The sequence below is a fragment of the Apium graveolens genome, unplaced genomic scaffold (assembly GCF_009905375.1).
Source record: "Apium graveolens cultivar Ventura unplaced genomic scaffold, ASM990537v1 ctg5342, whole genome shotgun sequence".
In the NCBI taxonomy this organism is placed as follows: domain Eukaryota; kingdom Viridiplantae; phylum Streptophyta; class Magnoliopsida; order Apiales; family Apiaceae; genus Apium; species Apium graveolens.
This window is the reverse complement of record NW_027418929.1, coordinates 1-19,011: the sequence shown is the minus strand read 5'-3', so window position 1 is coordinate 19,011 and position 19,011 is coordinate 1. Positions and strand designations below refer to the sequence as shown.

Here is a 19,011-nt window from a genome sequence, read left to right as displayed (position 1 = left end):
CAAAAATCAAAGATTTCGGAATAACACCAAATACGTTGTTAGACCAGAGATTTTTAATCCAAAAACTACATTTTATTATAAAATTCGACCTCTTATCTTAATAAATCTGAAAACTAAAGTGGAGAATTCTAATGAATATTAATGAATTCTTAAAGTGGAGAATATAAGCGGTCTCCGTGATCTCCAACAAAAACCGTGGTCTCCATATAAATTACCTCTTATCTTATTTTTTTTGTTTGGTTTGTTCCAATTTATTTTATGGTGTCGGCTTGTTCCGATTTATACAATTTCTTTTAAGATTACACGGATTATGAAGTGTTATTTGGAGTTTGGACCAATAACACTTACTTTTCACCTTTTGGACATTTTCTCGAACGGAACGGAATATTTTATGTATAATTTGTCTTCGACAGATTTGACAATTTTAAAGTTCATTACACAACGTGCGCTTTCAGATTTTTTTTTTATCGTATATAACCTGCAGCCGTTACCCTTCGGGTGCACACTGGGTAAACTCTACGGGCTCAATATGTAACTTTTGAGATAATGTGAAAGATTAAACAAATATAATATAATAATATTTTTAAATTATTAATAAATTGTAAAAATAAATATATAAAAATAATTATGTTTTGTTGAAAGTAATATCCATGTGATTATAACAAATTCTCAGAGAAATCGAAATTTTTATTTCCGTCCCTATTAAACTAATTGTGTTTTCAACATTTTTACAATATTTTGAAGTACATAGTTTGATAAATAATTTTTTGATTTTTTAATTTTAAATAAACAATCGATGTTTCAAGTACAGAAAAATGAATTAGAAAATAATTTGTACATAAATTAAGTGTAAAATGTAGTCTAAAATTAATTTTGAAAACATTTTTCCCGCTACGCTGCTATGTGCCAACTACTGCTCCATTTTGTTGTATGATATTATATCCTCTTAATTTAGCGGAGACTGTTCTGGACGGTATTTACGGGTACGGTTGATTGATTGATTGATATGATATCTCCTTAATAATTTTCTTGATGAAATCCAGATGGGTTTTTCAGAATCTAAAACATTCTACTTATGTACCCAATTTGTTATCTTATGTGCTCAACAATCATGGAGACTTAAGCTACATTCTCTCCATTTGTGGTAGAGAATCTCATCTACAATTGGGTTCTTCTATCCATGCCTCCTTGATCAAGAGCCCTCATTATCATACCCATTTGCACATTTCCAACTCTCTCCTCTTTATGTACTGCAAATGTGGTGAGTTGAAACATGCAGCTAAGCTGTTTGATGAAATGCCTGTGAGAGATGCAGTTTCTTGGAATTCGATGATTTCGGGGTTTTTGGATAGTGGAGAATTGGGGACTGGATTTGGGTATTTTAGAAAGGTGTTTGAGTTGGGTGTTTGTTGTTTTGATCAAGCAACATTGACTACCATTTTGTCGAAATGTAGTGATCCTGATTTTTTTTGTGTTACTAGGATGATACATGCGCTTGTGTTTTTATGTGGGTATGAATCGGGAATATCTGTTGGGAATGCTTTGATAACTTCGTATTTTTTTTGTGGGTGTTTAAGTTCTGGAAGACGGGTTTTTGATGAAATGAGTGAGAAGAATGTTATTAGTTGGACAGCTGTGATTTCCGGTCTTGCACAGAATCAGCTTTGCGAGGAAAGTTTAAATTTGTTCGTGAAGATGCGATTGGGATCAGTGGACCCAAATTCTTTGACATATTTGAGCTCTCTGTTGGCTTGCTCCGGTTTGCAGGCACACAAGGAAGGACGTCAAATACATGGCATTGTTTGGAAATTGGGTTTTCAATCAGATTTACGTATTGAAAGTGCTCTGATGGACATGTATTCTAAATGTGGATGCATAGAAGATGCACTTCAAATATTTAATTCTGCTGAAATAGTTGACGAGGTTTCCCTAACTGTAATTCTTGTAGCTTTTGCACAAAATGGTTATGAGGATCAAGCTGTCCACATTTTTGTGAAGATGGTAAAGGCCGGTATCAAGATTGACACAAGCATGATCTCTGCGCTGCTCGGGGTATTTGGCATTGATACTTCAATGGCTCTTGGTCAACAAATCCACTCCTTAATCATAAAGAAGAACTTTGATGCAAATATATATGTTAGCAATGGTCTAATTAACATGTACTCTAAATGTGGTGACTTGGAGGAGTCGATCAGAGTCTTTAATCGGATGCCTCAAAGAAACTCAATAACATGGAACTCCATGATAGCTGCTTTTGCTCGTCATGGCAATGGTTATAAAGCAATTAAATTATACGAGGAAATGAGATTAGAAGGTGTAGAGCCAACTGACGTTACATTTCTGTCTCTCCTTCACGCCTGTAGTCATATGGGATTAGTAGAGAAGGGCATGGAGTTTCTAGTATCAATGGAGAGTTTATATGGTTTTAGTCCAAGAATGGAGCACTATGCCTGTGTTGTTGACATGTTAGGTAGAGCAGGGCGTCTTACTGAAGCTAAGAGCTTTATTGAAGAATTACCTGTAAAACCAGGTGTATTAGTTTGGCAAGCGTTGCTCGGAGCATGTAGCTTTTATGGTGAACCAGAAATTGGAAGCTATGCAGTTGAGCAGTTGTCTCTGGCAGCACCTGATAACCCAGTATCCTACATTTTACTTGGAAATATATATTCAACATGTGGGAGATGGAAGGAAAGAGCAAAAACAATCAGAAAGGTGAAAGAAATGGGGGCAGCCAAAGAAACAGGGATTAGTTGGATTGAAATCAATAAAGAAATCCACAGCTTCGTGGTTTATGACCAAATGCATCCCCAGCGCGATAATCTTTACAAGCTTTTGTTACAATTGTTTAGGCATATGAAAGATGAAGGTTATGTACCAGATAAAAGATTTATATTACATTACTTGAATGAAAATGAAGGAGCAGTGCATTGACAACAAATATATGATATGCATTATGTTCTTGTGTAGGTCTCGTTCCTCAGTAATATTCTTTCCATTTTTTGTTAAATATTTTTCTGAAAAGTTTATTGAACTTAAATTATTTTATTTCACATTCATTAAAATTCCATAAAAACACATCTGTATATATCTTCCGCACCTATCTTTAAATGCATAACCATAACAAAATAACTTGCACCATTTTTGGGGAAACAAATATTCATACAAGCAAGTGATTTCAAACTTGCACAATTCAATAGTTCGGATTAATATTTTCCTAACTTGCTTCGAGATGTAAACGTCATATACAGTTAATCACAAAAAATTAACTGCAAACATATTGGTTCCAAGACATAAAACTAAAAGAGAGTATTTGCGGCAAGTTAAAATGAAATGCTGATATCCTCAAGAGGGTAACAATGATCTGCTGTTGGTTTTGAAGCCTCTGGACTTGAGTGGGCTCCAAATCAGTGATTTCCTTTGCAATGCAACAACTGTTGGGTGCTTTGGCTTCCATGAACCTATTTGAGGACTACCCATAAATTTACTGCTTCTGGAGCCAGCAGCTGGTGTTCCTTCTACTGTTGCACGAGATGTCTCTCTCGATTGTGGCAATGGAGATTGCTGCCTTGATGTATGCCATACCCTTTGTGGGTCCCAAACAAAGGTCTTCCTGCCCATCACACGGTCCTTCCTTGACAGAGTGGATGAGGTGTTGACTGCAGTTGTCATGTTGGAGGATGACTCTGATCGAAAGCTTGCAATTGAAGCTCGTCTTTTAGGCTGAATGGCCTGGGTTTTGGCTTGAGGAGGAGGTTTTACAACTACAGAACCCCGTCTAGGTAAAAACGTTGCTGCCTTGCTTGAAGATATTCTTGACAAATTTTCTTTGTCATCTTTCAAAACAGGGGGAAGGGAATTTCTGGGTTTATGTGCTGGAACTGGAGACTGGGGCATGAAATTAGAGATTCTTCTTAGAGGCAGTCTCATCCTTGCAGGAGCCAGTGGTGGTTTTTTCTCTTGCACTTCTCGTATCGATGATAAAAAGGATGAAGGCTGAGCAGAAACAGTAGCTAAAGCTCTTGTTTCCTGCTTTTGTCTAGCTTTCCTTTCCTCTGCTAGTTGGTGCTCAAGATCTCTGACCTGTTATAAAATAGCATAATCAGGAGTCAACATGTGACTCAAGGCAACTGGACTGGCTAAGAGTTGTATTACAATTTGGGAAATTGCTGGATGATACATTTAAGACGTTAACATAACAATTAGCTCAGTACCTTCTCCTGTAAACTTTTGGTGATATGTTCTCTGCCAGCGAGCCTTAATTGCAAGGACTGAACAGTATCCTGTAATTTCTTTGTTTCCTTCTCATCATGCTTTGCCTTTTCTGCCTGTCAAATAATAAAACCATTAGTTGCATTTCTTAAGACTACGATCTTCATTGTAAGAAATTTTATTCAAGCAGATGCAGAATACCATCTGCTTGTACTTGAAAAGCTCAGTGCAATCTGCCTGTTTGCGTGCAGGCCCAGTTCCAACTCCTCGTACGCGAGTTGCAAAATTCAACGAGCATATTGTTTCCCCCAAATCTGCCACACTTGGACTGGTCTGCACAAACATCAGGGTCTTGCAATCTCCTCCTGCATATTTCATATACAAAGCAGGACAGGTCAGTCTCAGTATCCATTTAGATATTAGAGTGCAGATACTGTTGCAAATACAGTTTGACCCTAAGCCATGAAATGGTACAGAACCCCTAATCCACATTGAAGAAATTAGGGAACACAATCATAAAATATGCAAACTAATATGTAAGTAATACACATAGATTACCTAGTGAGCTCTGCAGAATATGTGTCAGCTTCGAATTCCTGGATTGATCAAAAATGAAAGTAAGAAGAGCTTAGGAAGTGAATATGAGGTAGGGGGAGGGAGGGGGCAGGGAGGGAGGGAGAGAGAGAGGGAGAGAGAGAGAGAGAGAGAGAGAGAGAGAGGGAGGAGAGAGACCTGTAAGGAATATGTGACGTCTTGGAAGCAAGAGCAAAGATAACATCCCCAAGAGCTGACAAGGACTTGTTTATAAACTGGGATTCCTTCATCCGTTCACCTTCAACTTCAATCTTCCCCACACGCTCGCTCCCAGCCAAGTCTACCAGCCAAAGATGACTCCTTGTCTTGTGTCCATTTAGCAAGTTCTCGCCTGTAACAGTTACTCGCAGCAAGCTATACGATAATAAAAAGTTTTAGTCAAAACAATCACAAAAAGGTATATAAATCTAATTTTAAGAATCGAAGAAAGGAAGTTATATGAATATCATAATACATTATTTTTTCAATCCAGAACTAATATATAGGGGGCATATAGAACGAGAAGACATGGAAATGCATAATAGCAGGGACTAGCCACTACCAGTGTGAACGGCTGCTAAGCTCATTCGCATTGGTGGACCCAACTGATCTCACTCGACTTCCAGACTTGAGCAGCTCCCATACTTCACTTGTACCATGAACACGAGCTTCCACTAATCCCGGAACTTCTTGGGTTCCTTCTGCTGATTGCTTTATTTCCAACCTTTGTTAATGAAAATAAGTTAGTAAACTGATTTGCTTCATTGTTCATGAACTAGTAATAGCTATGATGTCTTCAAAATGTAAATATTAAACAAAATTAATTTAAAATATCATAACACATGACACTGCTATGCAATTACTGAAAATTAATTAGTTCTCCATTCCTCCTCAATAAGAATACATAATAATAACATATGCAGAAATTCTAAGATTTTGTACAACTAGATGTGATTAGATTAGAAGTAAGATCTAGACAGCTTATTGTTATGTCAGGACTCAGGAACCGCGACTGATGCATACATATTACATAGACATTACACAATTTAGCAAAGGTAAAGAAAAATTAGACTCTGCATTGTTGACTGATTTTAAATGTACCAAGCATATAATCACAAGAAAGCACAAGGAACAGTCAAGCCTTATGTTTTAACTTAATATATCCTTTAAAGTTCATTTTGCAGTATGTTTTAATTCCAAAGGAGCAATTGACTATGAAGAAACACAGGAACACAGCTCATACTCTGCAGTGCCATATCAAAATTTTGCTCAAGAAACTCATATACAAAGCTTCAAGGTCATTGACACTATTTACTGATTTGTACATTATGAGTGATACTGTCAATTACCACAAGATCTTGTATATCTGCTTGTTCATATTAAAAACTAATCTCTCGTTCAAGAAAATAGTGTGAGAAGTGAACACGCATGACTTGGTTAAAAAAGAGAGGCAGGTAGTATTTTATTCAGTATCCAACTGTAACTAAAGATTCCAACTATAAAAGAGATTAGTAATATTTATGACAGGTTGAAAGACCTGAAGAACATTGTGCAGACTATTTTCTCATATTGATGAGCTGAAAAGTATTTCATTTTTTTATTATTAATGATTTAACAAGACTTCCTTGTTCCCGCTGAATGAACCACAGTCCGCAACTGCTTGAGTATATTATTAGACAAAACCAAACAGAAAAATATAAACCAAGTCTAATACTATATTAACAATTAAAGTAATTTGAGTATTATGCCAATACATTAACACCATTGTATGTTATCATGGTGCCTCTACGTCATTACTTGCAAAATATAAGATGCATTAGCTACAAAACATGAAACATGGCAACTAGGATGCCATTTAAGATAATTAACTGAAACAATAAAAAAAAGTTTGTCTACAGCAGGTGAAAACATAGCACAGGATGCCGTTTAAGATATTTTTTCATTGCATGTCATCACTTGATGGATACTAGCTAACTTTTCTGGTATGACTTGCAAGAATAAACACAGAATATACTGGAAGGAGCTTACTTTTTTGGAGGTTGATCAGAGTTCTCAACCAGGAGGTCTCGTATCTTCTCATTGTAAACCTCTAACATGCTTACAGATAGCTCATATTTCATAGTACTGCTCCTATCCTTAGAAATCTTGAAAAGCTCCTCCAAAGTTCGGTAGTTGACTCCCCTATTCTCGGGAGTACCTTCCATTGTAAAAGTTTTTCCAGTACCAGTTTGCCCATAGGCAAATATACACACATTATACCCATCCAAGACCGAAATCACTATTGGCAAGGTCTGCATAAAGACATCCTCTGCAGGTACCCAAATCAAGTGGTTAAGAAAATCATTTATATTTTAAATTTCTCATGAAGAAGATGTTTATTAAACTTTTAGTAACTAAATTTTACTTATAAGCTACAAATCAGAAAAATAGAGAGAGTTTGGGATTACCTTGGCTATCTTCAGGTTTAAAGACATGATCAAACTTGAATTGCTTTTTAGAAGAATCAGAGCAAATGACTTGTAGATCATTCTCCTGAGAGGAGCTTAAATCAATCACTGAAGTGTACCCTTTAGCAATTTCGTCTTGGTTTAAGGGCCTACATCTACAAAAGACCCTGATATTTCCCTTCAACTCGATAACTTCATTATAAAGTCGCTTCCTTTCGGAGCACTCTTCAAGGTACTTCTTCTTCAAATTTTCATGTTCCAAACCTTATTATGAAGGAAGAATTAATTAGTTAGAAAAAGTTAATGATAAAGCACTTGCTGGCACCAAAAGGAGGAAGATACGGAGAAAGCGAGAATCTGAAAAAAGTGAACATACTGAGGCCCTGCAGAGTGCCAAAAACTTCTGTCCCAGGAAAAGTCTCCTTGGTGATACTTTTTACTTCATTGCACAGAAGCGTATGTTCTTTCCTCAAATTCTGTAGCCAAATAAAATTGAAAGACCAGATAAGAGACAACACAAAGTGAGGAGAAATAAAATAGCATAAATAATGAAAGAAACTCTACCTGTACTTTGCAGCTCAAATCATCAATTTTCTTCAAAATAGGGAGAGTTTGCTCCTGGTCTGAGAACGCTTCTTGAGAGTCATTAGACAAATTGTTCTCATTCATCAAGTCACTATTCTGTTCACTATTTTCTGTAATAAGGCACCAGCAGTCAGCAGAGTCACACAAAGGTTAATTACTTTGTCAAAATATAAGATCCTAATTTTTGATGACATGAAATAATCCGCTAAAGATAGCCAAGCCAATTTACACGAGAAATAATCATAACCCACTAGTTTAAAGAGAATTAAGAGCAGAATTAAGGAATTAACCATATACTCAAAAAAAATTAACAAACCTGAGTCACGCATAGGAGTTTCTAGGGTTTGCTCTGACAAAAAAATCAGGAAAACAACAGAATCAAAATTCAAAGACAAGTCTGATTTAAAAGCATTCACAGCATAACATAATTCACACACACACACACAAGATCGAATTACTCGAACAACATAAAATTATTCACTTAAGATAACCAAATTAACACATCGAATTGATCACATTAAAATAGTAAAAATGAGTAAAGAAACATAATCGAAGCATAACATAAAAGAATTGAACACACCTGAGTGAGTAATCGGAGTTTCTAGTGTTTTATCTGAAACAGAAATCGCTTGAAATCATCAATCCAATGAAAAATCGATAAACAGTCTTTAATCGAAAAAATCGAAACAAACCTAATTCAACTCGGAGATCGGAGAACTTCAGAGCCAGAGCTTCCACCGATTGTTCTGAAATAATTCATACATACAATAAATATTATCACAAAAAACATCAATTCAAGAGTTACAACAAGTATTACGTATGTGTGTATATATATAAAACATGAATAAGATAGAGATTGCGTACCTTCCATGATGTTGTGCTTGATTCTCAAAACAAAACGCTATCAAATTAGGAAGATCTACTAAACTACGCAGAGAGAGAGAGAGAGAGAGAGAGAGAGATTTGAAATGTATTGATGCGGTAGAGAGAGAGGGGGGAGAAGGTGAATGAATAAGAGCTATTGGATTTTATTTAATTTTGAATTTGGATGTATAGGAGCCGTTCGATCAAGGAGCTGTTTCTAACGGGCGGATACACAACGTTATTTTAATGCGTATTGGATCCGGGTCAAAACACCCGATTCTTAATTACTAATGACTAGCAAAACCGAAACCAACCGTGCTAATTTGAATTGGTGCGGTGATAATTTTCAGAAATTCGGTCTATTTAACCGATATAAATATAGGCTCGGTCCAGTTTTTTAAAAAAAATATTTTAGTCCGAATTAAATTGATCAAATCACAAATATTAAAATTTTCATATTATATATATTTTACGTATATCATAAAACTTATAATCAAAATTTTAATTTTATTTAGGTGATAATTTTCAGAAATTCGGTCTATTTGACCAATATAAATATCGGCTCGGTCCAATTTTCTTAAAAAATATTTTAGTCCGGATTAATCAAATCACAAATATTATAATTTTCATATTAGATACATTTTACGTATATCATAAAACTTATAAACAAAATTTTAATTTCTCTTTAGACACTTTTAGAACTTTTTATATCACATTCTTTAATGGTGTTGTTTTGTCATAACTTTAATAATGTTTTAGATGTTATGATTTTTGTTTAATTTTGAACAAATTCTTTCTTATTAGAAAAGATTTGGTCTGTTTGGTTCAAATTTGTACCGAACCGAATAGATCGAAAAATTGAATTATCATTTTTTCTCAGATCAAACCGGACCGAAATCATATTATGGACTGGACCGAACCGAACCAAAATAATTCAGTTCGGTCCGGTTTTGGACCGATTTTTTTTAAAAAAATTAAATTTTAAACCAAAAATTTTAAAATCTAAAATATAATTAAAGTAAGTTAATATGTAGAGTTTTAATCGTGTATAAATATAATTAAAAATTAAAATTTATGATTAAAATTTTTAAGAATTATGTAAAATATATATAGTATAAAATTATAGTGTTTATGATTTGGTCTATTCGGTCCGGACCGAAACTTTTTTTACAAGAACCGAATTTTATTTCGGTCTATTTAGTACGGACCAAATATACCAAATTTCTGAAAAATCAGGACCGACCCGAACCGAATTCACACGGTTCAGTTTTTCGGTTTCGTTTCGGTTTTGCTCAACCCTATGTTAAGGTCTACTTGTGATTATCTTTTTATGACAAAGTTTGATATATTAAGATATTTCGTAAATTTAGTACTTATTACTTCAAATTGCTAAAAGTAAATTGGTAAAATAATGAGAAGCAAAAGTACAAAATTGAGTGTTATGCCAAAATACTCACTTTTGATTTTCAAGTATCCAAAATATTTAAAGACGCGGAATTTCATCTAATGTCTGAAATACCTACAAATTACGTATTTGTAATATGTGTATTCACTTTTTTAATTTAATATAGGACTTGAAAAAAAAAAGGGACACGCATGTTTCTGAAGCGTAACCTATATAAGATTAAAAAAAATGAATAAACATTTTCATGATATGTATATAACGGGTATCTTGGGTAGTGTTCAGTGTTTTTAGACATTTTTGGTAGTTAAACCCCTAAAATGAGGTATTTTGGTTATTTTTTCTACAAAATTTAAGTAAAAAAAGTTATTACGTTGTGGATAAAAATCTTAGGTATATTTATTGTGTATAATTAATGTTAAGGTTTGAGAACTTCGAGTTTTAATGGTTGCGCTTGTATTTTATGGTTTAAATCCGCCCTCACAAGATACCTACATATCTACCGTGTAGAGAATCAAGCCAATATGGAGTTCTGATTTGTGGTGTAAGACCCCTTATATAGGTGTTGGTAACCTTGAATTAGGTTAGGGTTAAGAGACTTAGTGAAAAAGAATCAAACTTAGAGTGGACTATGGAGTCCTAGAATGTAGGAAGAAGCTTCCTTATAAATTGTGGTTTCTTGAAGGCCAGTCCTCAAGTAATTATATCCTTAACATAATACTATTTACAAACTGATTTTTTTACTTATTTATTAATCATGAAATTAATAAATATTTAGGGTTCCGGGCCTCATTAGGCTTTTCTTTCGGATCAAATCAGACCTAATTAATACAATATTAATTACGCAATTAGAATTATTTTTATTCATTATCATTTACTCCCCAACTTTTAGGAAACTCGTTCGAGGTTTCATATAAGTTAAGTTATTTTATACCCTTACATGATATCATTTTTTAGCATAAAGTGTGGAGAGACCTACACATTCACATGTTTATTTCTCAAACTCACCCCGCCATAAACCACCAATCGTGTCCATTTTTCGGCGAAAAATAATTGATATGGATTGAATCTCTCTATACGAGAGCTGAAGCCAAAGTTCACGATTTCATGTCATGCATTTCCGATAATGATTACTAAATCGCATAAGATATTAGTGGATGTTTTGAATACTGTTGTGCAAGACATGCCTGTATAATAACAAGAATACGCCATATTGACAGCCCTAAGATTAATTTATTTGATAATCAATATTTGTATTATGTAACTGTATTCCTTGAATTTGTAAAAATGTTTAGTAAATTAGACTGTGGGATTTTTCTTATCGAGATATCAAGTGTTCAAATGAATCAAACTGGAGATCTCGAAGTACAGTCTCAAAGTACAGAATTGCAGATCAGTTTAATATCCAAGATAAACAATCAACAAACAATCCAAACAGCTGGATTGACAAGTCTACAAAAAGCAGCTTGAAGAGTGTGCAAGATCAATGGCAAAGATTAACTGACAGAGGAAGATTAAAGTAAACACGGGATGCTAAAGATATGCTAAGCCAAAATTAGAAGATTTGTTTTTCTATAAATAGAAATGACAAGTGACAGTTTAGAAAAGTTAATAGCATTGTTAGATATATTTGATAATGTCATGGATAATATGTTTTATGTTTAGCTTTCAGATCTTACGTGAACAGGATAAATCAGTACTTAACTGTTGATCAGTACTTATACTGGAAGTCAGGACTTAAGGATATCAGTACTTATATTATCAGGAGATAATCATCAGAAGATAGATATCAGAACTTAAGTGCTGAAGGACAATCAGATAAGGACAGTAGCTGATTAAAGGAAAGAAGATCGAGATAAACATAAGAAGAGATATGCATGAAGAAGGAATTTCGTGAAGAATGGAATACTTGAAAGAAAAGATATCTGATTGATATATTTTAGGAAGCAGAATTATATTCCATATCAATTAGCGATTATCTTGTAACTGTGTAGTATATAAACACAGACATAGGGTTTACACTATAAGTGTTATCATTATTAGAAAAGATTATTCATTGTAACCCTAGCAGCTCTCGTGATATTTGTTCATCACTGAGAGGTAACAGTTCCATACTGTAACAAAGTTTATTGTTTCAATAAAGTTTGTTTTCTGTTACTTAAGTTCTTAAAGTTCGATTTGAGTGTACTATACACTGTATTCACCCCCTCTACAGTGTGTGTGACCTAACAATTGGTATCAGAGCCTATCTGTTAACTTACATACAGTTAAAGATCCAAACACAATCATGTCGGACACGGAAACTCCAACTAAGCCTACCACAACTGAGGAACCACCAAAGACACAAATTCAGAGTCGGTATGAGACCATCAGAGTCCCCATACTGAGACCATCTGAATATCCCATATGGAAGGTAAGGATGACCATGTTCCTGGAAGCAACAGATCCAGAATACCTGGATAGAATCAAGGAAGGTCCTCACAAACCAACCAAACTCGCTGTTGCAGTTGCAGGTGAAGCAACAATGACCGTACCAAAGGAGAAGAGTGATTATACTGCTGAGGACATATCATCAATTGCTAAGGATGCTAAGGTACGACACTTACTGCATAGTGCCATTGATAATGTAATGTCAAACAGGGTAATCAACTGCAAGACTGTTAAGGAGATATGGGATGCTCTGGAAATAAGATGTCAGGGAACTGACACAATTAAGAAGAACAGGAAGACAATACTCACTCAAGAGTATGAACACTTTGACTCAAAGACTAATGAGTCATTGAATGATTTATATGATAGATTTGTCAAACTTTTGAATGATTTGTCATTGGTTGATAAAGAGTATGATCTTGAAGATTCAAACCTTAAGTTCCTGTTAGCTCTTCCTGAATGCTGAGATTTGAAGGCAACGACAATAAGAGACAACTACAATCTTGATGAAACAACTCTTGACGAAATCTATGGAATGCTCAAGACTCATGAGCTGGAGATGGAACAAAGAAGCAAGAGGAAAGGAGGAAAGTCAAGGACAGTTGCTCTCAAGGCTGAAGAAGAATTCCCCAAAGCAGCTTCCTCAAAGAAAGACAAGGGTAAAGCTCTTTTCATAAAGTCTGATACTGAGTCATCAAGTTCTAAGAGTGATGATGACTCAGATTCTGAAAGCTTGCCTGAGACTGATGCTGATGAGGAGATGATGAAGCTGTGTGCTCTTATGGTGAAAGGAATCACCAAGATTGCATACAGGAAGTTCAGGAAGGGAAAGAAGTTTTCCAGAAAAAGCATAAGTTCTGATAAGAAGAATTTCAGAAGATCTGAAGGCAGAGGAGGAAAGTCTGACAGAGGAGATTACACCAATGTTAAATGCTATAACTGTGGTGAGAAAGGCCACATATCTCCTGACTGCAAGAAGGTAAAGGGTGACAGAGGCAAGGCTCTTGTCACAAAGCAGAAAAGCTGGATAGACACTTCAGACTCTGAAAGTGAGGAGAACTATGCATTGATGGCAAATGCTGATAAAGAAAGTGCTGAGAGCAGTTCTGAAGCTGCTGAAACAAAGGTACCTCAGACTACTTATGCTTTTCATACTGATGATATTAATGAGTTGAGAAGATATCTTAAAACCATGTTTGTTAGTTATAGAGATCAAACCTTAACATGTGAAAGATTAACTTCTGAAAATCTTACTTTTAAGAAAAGAAATGATTTCTTAGAAAAAGAGTTAGTTATATTCCATCAAACTCAGAAGGATAGAGATGATGCTTTTTATGTTAGGGATGAAGTACTAAAAATGAATGAATCTCTAAAAACTGAGTTAGAAAAGGAAAGAGAGATAATCAGGACTTGGACTAACTCTGGCAGAACAACTCAAAATTTGCTAAGTAGTGAAAATTAGAAAGAGGGCTTAGGTTATGGAGAGAATAAGAATGATAAAGGAACTGAAGAAATTAAGCCTGTTGTTAAGCAAAAGCCAAAGTTAAAACCTGTTAAGTTTGTAACTGTAAAGTCTGATAATGAGAAATCAGAAGTTAAAGAGGAATTAACTTCTGACAAACTAAAATAGGAAAAGACAGCTGAAGTAAACATAGGCTTAATGACAAAGAAGCAGCTTAAGCATAAGCTGAAAGATGTCAAGAATGCAAACAAGGTAAAATCACCTAGAAAAAATAGGAATGGAAAGGAAGGTGTGAATAAAAGCAATGATTATAAACCTGTTCCTGATGCTCCTAGGAAAACATGTCATAAGGGTGAAAGTTCTAACCATCTGGCTTCTTTTTGCAGGAAAAATAAGAATATTAACTCCTTACCTTCAAAATCAGGAGTTAAGAGTCAGTCTGTTAGATACAAACCACACAATCCTTATTTTCATTGTGGTAGTTTATGGCATTCCATTTATACTTGTAAGGAATATCATAGTTTGTACTATGATTATTATCAAATAAAACCTTCTTTGAAGAAAGTTTCCATTATTCCTTCTAGTGTAAATTCTGATTCAAAGTCTGATAATGTAAATTCTGATAAGAAAAATGTTAACATAAACTCTGATGCTAAATCCGCTGCAAATGTTAACAAACTTAATAAGGCCAAAGGATCCAAGCAAGTCTGGGTCCTTAAAACTAATAATTAGTGGTCTTTGTGATTGCAGGGCAACATGAAAAATATTCTAGTTCTGGACAGTGGATGTTCAGGACATATGACTGGAAATAAGGCCCTGCTATCAGACTTTGTGGAGAAAGCTGGCCCAAGTATTTCTTATGGAGATGGCAACATTGGAAAAACATTGGGATATGGCAATATCAATCTTGGAAATGTCATAATTAAACAAGTAGCTCTGGTCTCAGGACTTAAACACAACCTACTGAGTATAAGTCAAATCTGTGACAGAGGTTATCATGTTGATTTCTTTGAAGAACACTGTGAAATTGTGAGTGAATCCAAAGGCAAAGTTGTTCTGAAAGGATACAGACGTGGTAACATTTATGAAGCTAAGCTTTCAACAAGTACTGATGGCTCTGCAATCTGTCTGTTAAGTAGAGCATCAATTGAAGAAAGCTGGAATTGGCATAAGAAACTCTCTCATTTAAATTTCAACAATATAAATGAACTGGTCAAGAAAGATCTTGTGAGAGGATTGCCAAACACAGTATTTGCTCCTGATGGTCTTTGTGATTCATGTCTGAAAGCCAAACAAAGAAAATCTTCATTCAAGAGCAAGACTGATTCATCAATTCTTGAGCCTTATCATCTTATACATGTTGATCTATTTGGTGCAGTAAATGTCATGTCTATTGCAAAGAAGAAGTATGCGTTGGTCATAGTGGATGAGTTCACCAGATACATATGGGTGTATTTCTTGCACACAAAAAGTGAAACTGCATCTATCTTGATTGATCATGTCAAACAGCTGGATAAAATGGTCAAAGATTCTGTGAAATTTTAAGGAGTGATAATGGCACTGAGTTCAAGAATTTGAAAATGGAAGAGTTCTGCAAAAGCCATGGAATAAAGCAGGAATTTTCTGCTCCTGGTACTCCACAGCAAAATGGAGTTGTTGAAAGGAAGAATAGAACTCTCATTGAAGCTGCACGTACAATGCTTGAAGAAGCAAAGCTTCCAACCTATTTCTGGGCTGAAGCTGTGCAGACTGCTTGTTTTATTCAAAATACAACACTCATTAACAAGCATGGAAAAACACCATATGAGATGGTGAAGAAAAAGAAGCCAAATCTAAAATATTTTCATGTATTTGGATGCAAGTGTTTTGTTCTCAAGACTCATCCTGAACAGCTATCAAAGTTTGATCTAAAAGCTGATGAAGGAATCTTTGTTGGATATCCACTTTCCACAAAAGCCTTCAGAGTCTATAATTTGAGAACAAAAGTGGTCATGGAATCTATTAATGTCTCTTTTGATGACAAGAAGATCACTGGTCTTAAAGATTTCGTTGACCATGATCAACTGAGATTTGAAAATGAAGACTCATATTCTGATACTGAAAATCCTGACAGTCTAAGTCCTGATACTGCAAACTCTGATGGATTAAACTCTGATGTTATTGAAACTGTGGTGACTACATTAAAGGAAGATGCCCCTATGCAGGGGGAGCATACTCAAGATCCTACCACATCTCAAGAAACATCCAAACATGCATCTGGCTCTTCAAGTTCTGATTCGTCAAGTTCTGATAAGCCAAGTTCTGATAGTGTTGAAAATCTAAATACTGAAGAATCCAACTCAGAGAGCATAGTTTCAGGGGGAGCATCAGAAAATGAAAATGAAGATAACATGGATCATGGGGGAGCATCCAGTTCTAGAGAAAACCTTCCATCTGCAAGGAAGTGGACAAAATCACATACACCTGATTTGATAATTGGAAATCCTGATGCAGGTGTCAGAACTAGAACAGGTACTTCAAATGAGTGTCTTTACAATTCTTTTCTCTCTCAGACTGAGCCAAAGAAAGTGGAAGAAGCTCTTCAAGATGCTGATTGGGAGCAAGCAATGCAGGAAGAGTTGAATGAATTTGAAAGAAATAAAGTCTGGACCCTAGTACCAAGACCAAAGAATAGATCTGTTGTTGGTACAAAGTGGGTATTCAGAAACAAAACTGACAGTGATGGCATAATTACAAGGAATAAGGCAAGGCTGGTTGCAAAAGGATATTCTCAACAGGAGGGAATTGATTATGATGAAACATTTGTACCAGTTGCTAGGTTAGAAGCCATAAGGATATTTTTGGCTTATGCTGCTCGCAAAAAGTTTACTGTCTTTCAAATGGATGTGAAAAGTGCTTTTCTCAATGGAGAATTGGAGGAAGAGGTATATGTTGAACAACCTCCAGGTTTTGTAGATACCAAACATCCAGACTATGTCTACAGACTTGACAAAGCACTTTATGGACTTAAGCAAGCTCCTAGAGCATGGTATGAGACTTTAGCTCAGTTTCTTCTGGAAAGTGGATTCAACAGAGGGATAATAGACAAAACACTGTTCTACCTCAACCATGGAAATGACTTACTTCTGGTCCAGATTTATGTTGATGATATCATTTTTGGATCTACAAATGACAAACTTTGCAAGAAGTTTGCCAAACTAATGCAGTCGAGATATCAGATGAGTATGATGGGGGAACTTAGCTATTTTCTGGGCCTTCAAGTCAAGCAGAATGAGGAAGGCACTTTTATTTGTCAAACCAAGTAAACCAGAAACTTGCTAAAGAAATTTGGAATGCAAGATTGTTCAAGTGCATCCACTCCAATGGCCACTGCAACAAAACTGGATAAGGATACCGGTAAATCAGTAGATATTACTGACTACAGAGGTATGATTGGCTCTCTACTCTATCTAACTTCTAGTAGACCTGATATCATGTATGCTACCTGTCTTTGTGCAAGATTTCAAGCAGATCCAAGAGAACCTCACTTAACAGCTGTAAAAAGAATCTTTAAGTATCTTAAAGGGACAGCTGCTCTGGGATTATGGTATCCTAGAGAATCAGATTTTAAACTAATAGGTTACTCAGATGCAGATTTTGCAGGTTGCAAAATTGACAGGAAAAGCACAAGTGGAAGCTGCCAATTTCTTGGAGGCAGATTGGTTTCTTGGTACAGCAAGAAATAAAAGTCAATTTCCACATTAACTGCAGAAGCAGAGTATATTGCTGCAGGAAGCTGTTGTGCACAGATTCTTTGGATGAAGAATCAGTTACTGGATTATGGGTTAACATATTTCAAAATCCCTATTTACTGTGATAATCAAAGTGCTATTGCTATGACAGGTAATCCAGTTCAACACTCAATGACAAAGCACATCAGCATCAGGTACCACTTCATCAGGGAACATGTGGATGAAGGTACAGTGGAATTGCATTTTGTTCCCACAGATCAACAGTTGGCAAATATCTTCACAAAACCATTATGTGAAGCTACTTTTACAAGATTGGTAAATGAACTTGGAATGGTTTCAGGTTCTTTCTCAAAATCTGCTTAGACTTGTTCTGTGTTATCAGACTTTATGCTCAGTATATACAGAATTAATCTCATTGTGTATTCTGTGCTTAATTGATAAATGTCTTTAAGTACTGACTGTTGTCTGATATATGTTTCTAAACTCTGATAAGTAATATGTCTGTTCTAGTACCTATTCAATCCTATGAGGATAACTGTGCTAGATACTGACCTAGTAGTCTTCAATAAACAAATGATTCCATGGAAGAAGTAATTATTTCAGTGGAAATCTTATGACACTAGCAAATTCTGATAACTGAGCTTAGTTAAGTTCACTTTGTATATCTTATTACTAAGTCACAAATTAGAATAATGCTACTCATCTGTTAAGTTCTGATACTAGTAAAACTGCTGAATGTACTAAGTGCTGATAGACCTCTCTTATCAAAAGAAAAAGCAAAAAGATCAAAGATTAAAATCAGGTACTCCTTTGAGATCTAGAGTAAAAATGTGGAAGGGACGACCCAAGTGCATTGCTGGTATTAAGCAAATATGCATCAGAAAAGCAAAATATTTTCTTGGTGACTTTCACACTCTATGATTACTGGAGAAATACTCTGAAAATAGCATAAATTCTGATAAACAGTCGTGACTCACTTACACTGAGAAGCCACTGTAAAATAGAATTTCAAAAGATGCATAAAATTAGCACAAAATAGTTGAGGTGGACTCAAGCATAAACTCATTCTTCAGTAGGTTTCAGGATAATGACAGATCTTTAGCAAAATTTTAGTTATGCCTTATTTCTAAGATGTACTGAAGTGAATCAGACTTTACTCTTTGTCTGTTTTTTAGCTTAATGCACACACTAATCACTCCATATGAATGATGAAAATTTCTGTGGTGGTCTATGTTATTTTAGATAAATAGTCATTGTGTCATTTTTGCACAAATTCTGAGGACAAGTTCTAAGTTACACGTTCTGATG

At 35.2% G+C, this 19,011-nt stretch overlaps 2 protein-coding genes across 2 annotated transcripts; one reads left to right on the top strand and one right to left on the bottom strand.

Annotated features, from left to right (window-relative positions):
* Positions 1-911: 911 nt before the first annotated feature.
* LOC141702608 (pentatricopeptide repeat-containing protein At3g05340) lies at positions 912-2,971 on the top strand. The gene has a single exon (XM_074506260.1). The coding sequence runs from the start codon at positions 1,033-1,035 to the stop codon at positions 2,929-2,931; it is 1,899 nt and encodes a 632-aa protein (XP_074362361.1). The 5' UTR covers positions 912-1,032; the 3' UTR covers positions 2,932-2,971.
* Positions 2,972-3,098: 127 nt separating this feature from the next.
* Positions 3,099-8,832, bottom strand: LOC141702607 (kinesin-like protein KIN-14S). The gene is made up of 14 exons (XM_074506259.1): positions 8,679-8,832; positions 8,507-8,560; positions 8,395-8,427; positions 8,131-8,163; positions 7,794-7,924; positions 7,606-7,705; positions 7,230-7,493; positions 6,811-7,090; positions 5,345-5,506; positions 4,942-5,157; positions 4,768-4,805; positions 4,411-4,574; positions 4,212-4,325; positions 3,099-4,080 (listed from the first exon to the last, which is right to left on the bottom strand). The coding sequence occupies exons 1-14, from the start codon at positions 8,683-8,685 to the stop codon at positions 3,343-3,345; spliced, it is 2,334 nt and encodes a 777-aa protein (XP_074362360.1). The 5' UTR covers positions 8,686-8,832; the 3' UTR covers positions 3,099-3,342.
* Positions 8,833-19,011: the final 10,179 nt, after the last annotated feature.

What these genes read in the sequence shown, in the direction of transcription:
- LOC141702608 (XM_074506260.1), top strand. Translation starts at nt 1,033, where the DNA reads ATGAAATCCAGATGGGTTTTTCAGAATCTAAAACATTCTACTTATGTA.
- LOC141702607 (XM_074506259.1), bottom strand. An exon ending in TAAACCTGAAGATAGCCAAG is followed by an intron (nt 7,091 to 7,229) that starts GTAATCCCAAAC and finishes GGGTACCTGCAG; the next exon opens with AGGATGTCTTTATGCAGACC. An exon ending in CTTAGCAGCCGTTCACACTG is followed by an intron (nt 5,158 to 5,344) that starts GTAGTGGCTAGT and finishes ATTATCGTATAG; the next exon opens with CTTGCTGCGAGTAACTGTTA.